This window comes from Pinus tabuliformis, chromosome 8 (assembly GCF_031772625.1).
Source record: "Pinus tabuliformis cultivar Carrire ecotype Pingquan chromosome 8, CPIR1, whole genome shotgun sequence".
NCBI lineage: Eukaryota > Viridiplantae > Streptophyta > Pinopsida > Pinales > Pinaceae > Pinus > Pinus tabuliformis.
Window position 1 is genome coordinate 1,587,122,185 of NC_142294.1, and position 9,874 is coordinate 1,587,132,058.

The window sequence follows — 9,874 nt, forward strand, 5'->3', positions numbered from 1 at the left end:
AGGGGATTTTACAAACCAACTTACAATGCGATACCTAGATGGGGGAGGCCCCATCGAGTCGAGGAGATCGAGGTGCACCACCATTTTCCACCAGAAGCACCCTCAAGTTTCAGCACTGAACTACAGACTTCCCTTGCATTACCCAAATGAAAAATCGTATACAGTAAACCCAAAACATTCATAGAAGCAAAGTAAATTTTGAAATCATGAGAGTCGGAGATATTCAACCGATCCTACGGTGTAATCTATGCCAAGCGCTTGCATATCCAAACCCTTCTGTCGAAGTCCAATTGGTCATTAATAGCAAAGCTATAGGTGTGAGCCGAATCTTTGGTTCATTGCATTATATTTAATGAGAAGCGTGGTAGCAGGGAGTACTCCGAGGGTTGATTAGGAGGAGAGGAAATACTTACATGGTTATAACTACAAAAAAGATAGATAAGTAGTATATTATGTGCTTGATAATCATTAGCTAAAAAGAGTTATTAATATTCACTAATGAATAGTTAATAATAGAGCATATTACTAGAGACAATCTATCGTTTTATATTGTTAAATATATTATGTTATTTCTCTTACTACTAGGTATATTCTGTGTTTTCTTTATTCATCGATGAATAATAATGAAGGAATCCCTGTAGCTTTATTTCTCTAGGAAATAACCCCAAACTATTCCATAATGCTAATGCATTAGTGAGTTAGAGTAGTTAATAAAATAACAATTTATGGCTTTTAGAAAATTTATTAGATTATGTCAAAACCATGTTATGCACCTTAAAAAATTAAGCATGCCTAAAATAAACTAACAGCGTACATTCTGGAACCATAAAATTTCAACGGACACAATTAACCATACTTCTGAGAAGAGTGTCCCCAAATAAGCTATAACCTTCATTCTAAACGCAAATAAAAACAAAACTTCATTCGTGAATTCGTCACATGCAAAATCGTTTCATTACAGAATGACGTCATCTTTGAACCAACCGCCCAAGATTCAAACATTAAGAATGAGAACTTTCAGCTCGGATAACTATGTCATAAACAATGTACACATTCGACCAAGAATAAAAGACGAGATGCAACAAAGAAAGTTGACCCACCAAAATAAAAACAAATGTAACCGCATTATAGAACTGTTATCAGTACTCAGATGCAGAAATAGGACTAAAATAACCAAAGTCGAGTTAAACCCTTAGATAAGGCAATTTCCATCAACTTAGAGAGTTGTTCCACTTTTGTATAACCAAAAATTTAAACCACTGTCCAATCTCTTACATCAACTACAGTTTTAACTGGCTTGAGCCGTGGCGTGAAAGTCAAAGGCAAAGAGATGAAACAACTTCTCATTCAATTGAAGTATGAGAATATCTCCTAGGCCGAAGTTCGCCAAAGGGTTCGGTGGAAGACCAACCTGTAAAAGAGCACGGAAACTGGTATAAGGAGCCCATTCGACCCCGAACCTTCCAGAACCACACCTGCAGAACCCTACCTGCACTCACAAAACAATGGAGTTAAGCCGTGAACGAATTTAGATTAAGCATTGAACAGAAGAAAAGGTTCATGGTTCATTCGTACGTGAGATGGAGATATTCTGGTCGGAAGGACGCAAAGAACACCTGCAGACCCTGCAACAGTGGTCAGTGGCTCATAGTCGTCAGAATATAATCGAAAAAACATTCCTACAACTTGCCTGGGTCATTACCTCCATAACGCCATAGGTTTCCCGACCTCATCTCCCATGGAGCGAGTAAACCATCACCTAAGCAAGGCACCTACACCCGAGAGCCGAATAAGCGGAAAAAGGAATGTTTCGTCTGGAAATCAGAAGTGACATAGGGGATTTTGCAAACCAACTTACAATACGGTACCTAGATGGCAGATGGCCCCGTCAAGTGAAGGAGATCGAGTTGCACCGCCATTTTCAAGCAAAACCACCGTCAAGTTTCAGAGCCAAACTACAGACTTCCCTTGCATTACGCAAATGAGAAATCATATACAGCAAACCCAAAACATTCATAGAGACACATTTTTCAAAACATAAAGTGTGATTATTTGTCCAAAAAATAAACCACACTGATGGTTCCAAACATCTATCCAAAAAAAAATATTCAAGTTATTGAACTTAACGTGTCTCTCTGGTTTAACAAGAATTTCATAATTTCAGACCTTGTCAATCAGCAATATAAAACACAGGAATGAATAAAACCGAATCAGTCGCTAGTCTGGGAGCAAAGATTCATATTAAAACTGATCACTGGTATTTATATAAAGGTTTACAAAGCTTCAATGCAATGATGATATGAATGTAACGAACAAATTTCGCTGCAAACATATGTAATATGAATAAGAGAATAATGCCCGGTCTAAAAATATGTAATATGAATAAGAGAATAATGTCTCGTCTTTTGTTTGTTTGTCTTTCGAATAAGCGAATAATCCATTCCAAACCTCCATAAATATGTAATTATCGACTGCTTCTACGGACTGGGACCAAACTATTCTCAATGAAAACTCGTGGCAAAAATCCTCTGAATCGCCCTGACGATAAGACAATTCAAACCCCATTGGTTTCGAACAGCCGACATACTTCTCTTGGTCTCGGAAAGGGCAAACCCTGACAGGAGGCCGCATGTTTTCTCCCCTCACCACTCTGGTGAGTGCATATCTAAACATCCGGCTCTGATCTTCTGCCGATATTCGTACCCATATTAGAAATGAATCCACCGAAGAAACTCAGTGCTGTAACCCTAACTTCAACAGGCGGCTTTTGGATGAAGATCTCAAACTGAATTAATGCCGTCGGGGTGAATAAGAGCACAAACTGAAGATTACTGAAGTCGAGTAAAGAGACCTAAACAACGACTGAATTCTCTTATCAGAACAGGGAAGGCGTCTGCGAATACATCCACGGGTATACACAATGTGTATACATCCATCCTTTTAAGACTAAAACGAGATCAAAAAGACAGTGGACCACCGAACATATCCATAAATTTAGGCGACCTTTATGGACTTGTCGAGAGTACTCTCGATGATGGATTGAACGTGATGATTATTTCCTACACTTTCATATAACCTTATAGGTAGGGTTGGAAATCTCGATAGTACTCTCAATAATGGAAATTCCATGATCATTTTCTACACTTTCAGATAAATTTTATGGATAATGTTGAAACATTAAAGCTATTTTGCTTCTTGGGTACCTTAAATGTTTAGCAGAGTGCTAAATAATTCGAACATTTAAGGTAAAATTTTGAGAAATAAAATCAGATACTTTTCCTTTTAAGTATATTTTCGAAATAGAACATTTTCATATATATATAATTTAGTTAATGCATTTGAACGGCCTCATTTGCAATTTCTTTTCCATTTTCATGTATAGCAAATCAATTTGTTTAGAATTTGTTTTGTAATTTTATGTTATTATTGTATCCTTTTATTTTCTATTTTTTTTTTTTCTATGTATATGTAAAATATTGAATTGAAAATCATTTTATTTAAAAAAAAATTAAAAATCATTCTCTTCTATAAAATTTAAATATATATAAAATATTAAAGTGATAAATTACTTATTCGAAAAATGTGCACTAGTTTTATAAATTTCTTGTCAACAATGGAGTAAAGTGATAAATTTCTTACTAGAATTTTTGTATATATTTAATTTTTTATACAAAGTTTTAGAGTTGAAAAGATATATCTGAAGTTTGAGAGTAGAGAATTGTCACCTCAATCTTTTAATTAAAAAAATTATTATTTACAATTTATTTTGGCAAATTATCACTTTAATATTTATACGTGAAATTCAAACATTATATGATGACAAAGTAACAAAGCATAAATGTTATAATTGGGTTGATTTTTTTTAATATCTTCCAATGACATGATAAGAGTCTTAGAATGACTAACTTCAAAAAAAGGTTGTGTTTGTTATTAGTTGGGTCATCATGGGCTATGACTTTTTTTTACCTAAATAGTTTGATTAAGGTTGTTAGATCTAGTTTGATGTGAAACTTTCTCTCCAACTACTGATTACCTTTTTAGGGGTGCAGTTGAACTATTATCTCAACAATTTCTTAGTATTCTAATATAATGTGTTTATCTTGAAAGACACCTTTATCTATTTATACATGAATTATTTGTTGAATAGAACACTCAACATAGTTTCTGAAGAAACATTTCTACACTCCGATTTTTATTGGCCCAACTCTCTCATGACAATGGTTCATAGTTAGGGCATTTTGATGTTACTAATATCTTGTACATATGTAGGATCACTTTAGGGGAGAGTATATTATTTTGGGAGTGTCGCTAGTGTTTGTTTATAGCATTTTGTTATCAAACTCTTGTAGTCTTTCTTATCATTAGAGAAATTGGCTTGTTGTTATTATGAAATTCAATTTAAATAGTGGGTATCCATTAAAGCTTATACATATAGCCTTGTATTTTTGTATAGAGCTAAATAATGTTTGATGCATAATTCACTATATCATGTGTAGATTCAATTTTTGTGGTACTATGTAGATAACTATATAGATTGTTCAAAAGAATCCATCACAAAAAGGAAGGATATCCTTTGGAAGAAATAGTCATATAGAGTTGTGACTAAAGCATTTGGTACACTTTTTTACAACTATCATATTGAAAGTAGAATTAGTTTCATTGGAAAGAATGTGTAGAGAAAGTCACCCTTTAATGCATGGAAGGATTTTGATGATGTAATTACTAAATCAATGGATGTATCATATTTATTGAAAACCCATGCATTCATTATTTTTTAATTTTAAGGACTTATGTGTCGTCTATATTATAATTGTAGGTGGTTATGTTGTTGATTTATGATAGAAGGTCATAGCTCAAGCCCTAAGAATGCTAAAAAGTTAAATGATTGTACAAGTGAAAAAAACAAAGTACTAAGAATGGCACTTAAATGAAGAGTATATGATGTGACTTAGCTTGTAGTATTTCTAATATAGCAGATCATGGTGCAAATGTGAAGAATGATCAACATTAATGACCATTATTTTCGTAGTCATAACCTTGTTTAGTTTTAATGATCATTGAAGTGCAAGTTGGATTAAAATAAATAATATGGAAATTCTCATGGATGCCACTCATTTACTATGAGATGTAGCTACAATGTTATTTCCCTATTAAAAATATACGCATTTGGTTGGGAAGAAACCCTTTTTTTAAATTTTGGATATTTTTTTTATCTTGTTATGTGCATTCATGTTCATAATGTATGCCACATCATTGTATTCTTTAGTAATCAATATGATGACCATAATTTTGGGCTTGAAATTTCATTTGGTTTGTATAAGAAAACATATTGAGCATAGTCAAATCAATATGTGATAAAATATTTATTATAATTGACTACTTTAACAATTCCTTGACAAAGCATATAAGTTCTAAAAAAAATATCACACAAGCATGTTGAAGAGTGAGCCAAGTCTCAAATGAAAATGCCTAGTATATGCATGTCTCTAGAAAGAATAAACATTTAAGCTTTCAATCGTGCGTGTAATTATCTCTCATTTATTTTTAGATGCTTAAATAGAAATATTTTATAATATAAAAATCATTTTTGTGTCTCCTTGTTAACGAATGGTGTAAATGGAAACTAATCCATGTGTTTTATTTTCTATAATTGGAACTTAAGAATAATTGTTTGATGAATATTTCACCATAACTCATATTTGTAGGTGCAAATAATTTAATATTCACCTAGATATATTTTTTATCTAGAATATTTTCATAGAGAACTAGTAAAAACCATGGTTGGGTACTTAGGTGCCTCATTAGGTGGAATATATCCATAGGATGACCAATTACTCAATATTACTATGAGGTTGATGCTAAACACTAAAGTACAATATAATTTTAGTTAAATTATGTGGTAAAAGTGTTTTTCCTAAAGATATGGTTGATTCCTAGATAGTATGATAATTCAAGACGATAGTCATAGTAATGAATGGATGATCATAAACACGTTCTTTTATAGATGAAAAGATATTTTGTTTTGTGAATAACTATTGGTATATTATCATGGTAGTTAAGTATACAATGAATTTGAAATTTTCTCACTTGAGAAGCAAGGGCATGATTGTACACTTAAGTTAGAGTTGGAACAATGAGATTGTTGTAGGAAGGATTGAGATGTTCTTATAGATGCATTATAGATGTTTTAGATTTTATTTTGAATCAAATTGGAGATATTTCCCATGGTATTAATGGAGATTAAATGGTAAAGTTTGTGTGTTCTAATAAATAAAATTTATAACCATATGAAGTTTTGAATCAAAAATTATATTTATAGAAAGTATATGATGTTATTTATAAATGGAATATGTTATCTTCAAAATTTTATCTTTTATCTTTCCTAGAGTTGGAACTTTGGAGAAATATTACACATCATATTGATAGTACTATAAAATTATAGTACGTTAAACTCAAAATCCTTCCCACAATTTGCGGTTTTGAAGCTGGTTTTTCCTAATTCCCTAGTCAACTAAAAATTTCGAGTTCCCTACGACATGCATGGTTCTCACCTAATTTTCTATTGCTACTTTGAACATCCAAAGAAAATAAAGATTACCTTTGTTGTTACCACAAATATCGAAACCATACCTTAGTAAGAAATAATGAGTATTACCCAAAAATAGTAAAGGCCCTACTCCAGAGACCCCTCAAGTACCTTGATAAACTCAATTGAAGAAGCCCCAAGGATAGGATTGATTAATATTGTCCTTGAGGCTTCCTCGATGGAGATTATAAAGGTACTCCAAGAGTTTGTGGGGTTGGGGATTTACTCCTTTCACATAATACTCGTTATTTCTTATTAAGGTCTAGTGTAGGTTATAACACTAATAAAAGAGCTAAGCTCCATGGATTTTGGATATTACTCAAGATAGTAATATAAAAATAGGTTAGAAGACAATAGGCTTTAAGGTATTGGAAACATAATCCTTAGTGTTATGTAAATTTGGCACTCTCACTTGAGTGTAAGGTGAAAGGCCTTAAGTGACGACCAACAATCATGAGAAGTCCAAGGTCTCTTCGAATAGGAAATCAAGGGATAGGAAAATTTGTATTTATAGGTATATTATTTAAACAATATGCATCTCACAATTATCCTAAATCTATCTTACAATTTTGTGAGTTCCACCATAAGGGGCTCAAAATTTCTAGTGGAATGGAAAATTGGGAAAGGCCAAATTTGAGACATGGTTTTTGAGATGATTTTAGGTTTAAAGGTTACTTTTGAGGATATCTCATTTGTTCATATATATGTATATAGTAAAATTTAATAAAAATCATATGAATTATCCAAAGAATCTCTTCAGTTTGAGTAAGGAGTACTAGTTATGCAAGAATATGAGGATTCAATGTATTTTGCATTGGAATTTCTATCTATATATTGAGTTTTTCCATAATTTCTTATGGTGCTCATTCACATATCTTGAGAAAATTGAAAGGCTAGAGTTTAGTTTTAATGGTGGTATTTATTTATTACTAAAGCTTTGAAATGTAACCAATTTCATGGATATAAGGATGAATGTAATGCGTTGATCTAAAATCAAGGAGAATTTTTTATTGATTACACTTATGAAATCTCAAATATATGATTCATTTTTTATGAAAATAGAACAAAATATTTCACCCACTCTTTCATGCATTATGTTTCTCTCTCTCCACACACACACACAAACACCACTAGAAGGAATCAATATACATACACATTATATACCCCTATTCTATGTGTATTTGGATAAGTTATATTTGAAATAGTGTAGAAACTTATATTTTAAAGTTGTTAAACACATGCAATGGGCCATGTATTGGGAAGATGTTTTATAAGTGGACAAAGTTGGTAGTAATCTCTAGAATGCACATTAAGCCTATGAACTATATGTTTTATTTACAATTGAGGGGAGCTTAGCAAGAAGTTTAATGAACCATGTCCCTCAAGGACATCCTATAAAATTAGGGTTATAGTGGTTAGGTAACCATGTATTTCAATCTATTGTTTGTCTTATATATTGACTTTGATACTTTGGTGATGTTTACATAATAGTGGCACAAGTTATAAGTTTCAAGCTATACTACATATAGACTTTGTAGATTAGGAGGTTCTTCCATTCATGGTGGAGCACTTATTGCAAAGGGATTAGGTTTCATGGAATACCCAACCTAATAAAGCTTAAGCTAAATACTCATTAAGGGGTTGTGTTGAAATGACTAACTCCTCCTACTCACATGTTTGACAGTACTAGGGTCATATATGTTATTACTTCTGCCATTAAGAGGTAGAGATTTGTAGCTAATGAATAGTTTGATGTTTAGGAGGTTCTTAATTCTAGTTGGTGGAAGATTCTGTCTACACAATTTATTCCTATTTTTCAGTGTAGTTGAGACATTCTCTATAATTAGTTAATATGTAAAGATAATACCTCGAAGCATAACAACTATATACATTTATATTTATACACTTTCTTGTTAAATAGAATGCTCAACACCATTTACAATTTGTTAATAAATATTGTAAGGTATGAATTAAAAAATGGTTTTATTTCAACATTTCTATTAAAAGGTGCATTTCTAGATAAATACATCTTTTAACAAATATTTAGAAATATTGAAATAACAACAATGCTTTATATTTACAATATCTATTAAGAAATTACCATTTCAATGTTCATACAAATATTTTATGATGCTTGAAAAGCCCAAATAGTTTTCCTCATAGGAGAATACATTTTAGTCTAATCATAATGGTATTGAAATTTGATGTTTTACAAGTTATTTTTGTTTCTCAAAAGTATTTGATGATTCTTTTTTTAATTTTTAAACTTTAATAGTAATTTATAAAAGATATTTGAAACTATAAATTTGACATTTTTACACATTTAAGTTAAACATTATAAATTATAATTATTAATTTACATTAAAAAAATTAAGAGTTAGAATTGATTAGATTATTTTAAAAAGTGCAATCTTGTTCCTTATTAAAAAACAAAAACTCATTAAAATACATCTCAACCATCTTTATCGGAAACAATGATAATTTCTTTGTCATATTAAATATTAATTTATTCATCATTTAAAACTTAAAATTTCTAATTATCTCTCTAACTTCTATTTTTCCTCTCAGAAAAAATTAAATTTTATAAATTTACATAAAACTTTAAAAAATACCCTAACAAACAAATATCCTAGTAAATTCAATTTTTACTTTACAAATTACCCCTAAATTAAATTGTTTACACTGCACAGGAAATGAAATTGGAATTCCCAATAGGATATAACATAAATTTGAAATTCCTATCCAAATGAGACTCCAAAACAAAGAGCTATCAGTTTGTTGTACAAATATAATGACATGACATGAACCATTGTGGTTGATGTCCACCATTTTATAACTATACTTCCAGTGGATTACGTGTCGTAAATGGCACGTGGGGGTGGTTAAATCGATGAGCTACGGCGTCCTGATCCAACTTGCCCTATAGTGTGCCGCCACGACAATGCAATCTCTCCTTCACCAGTAGTGTGGCACCGGCTACTCTGAGTGGTTCTTTGCAATATAATATTGCATGCACGCTAACCATATCTCCGGTTTAGGAATTATCTAGAAGACACTGATACTATATATATATATATATATATATATATATATATATATAATAAACTTATAATTTTATTAAATAGTTATCATTATGATTAAAAGGAATAATGTTCTTTAAATAATGTTACTATTAAAAGGAATATTATCACAGATATGAGATCTATAAATTATAGCTATTTCTTCATATAAAATTAATTAATCAGCCTTTAATAACAATTCTCTTATACCTTCATTATCTCTTAATCA

General features: G+C 31.2%; 1 protein-coding gene across 2 annotated transcripts; it reads right to left on the reverse strand.

Moving 5' to 3' along the window:
* Positions 1-1,116: 1,116 nt before the first annotated feature.
* On the reverse strand, positions 1,117-2,894 carry LOC149242116 (uncharacterized). Of its 2 annotated transcripts, XM_089367639.1 has the most exons (3): positions 1,703-2,894; positions 1,576-1,625; positions 1,117-1,489 (listed from the first exon to the last, which is right to left on the reverse strand). In XM_089367639.1, exons 1-3 carry the CDS (start codon positions 1,731-1,733, stop codon positions 1,289-1,291), a joined length of 282 nt encoding a protein of 93 aa, XP_089223765.1. In that variant the 5' UTR covers positions 1,734-2,894; the 3' UTR covers positions 1,117-1,288. The 2 variants fall into 2 exon arrangements, with proteins under 2 accessions (XP_089223765.1, XP_089223764.1); XM_089367638.1 differs by having other exon boundaries at positions 1,576-2,894.
* Positions 2,895-9,874: the final 6,980 nt, after the last annotated feature.

What these genes read in the sequence shown, in the direction of transcription:
- LOC149242116 (XM_089367638.1), bottom strand. Translation starts at nt 1,677, where the DNA reads ATGTTTTTTCGATTATATTCTGACGACTATGAGCCACTGACCACTGTT. An exon ending in CCAGAATATCTCCATCTCAC is followed by an intron (nt 1,490 to 1,575) that starts GTACGAATGAAC and finishes TTGTGAGTGCAG; the next exon opens with GTAGGGTTCTGCAGGTGTGG.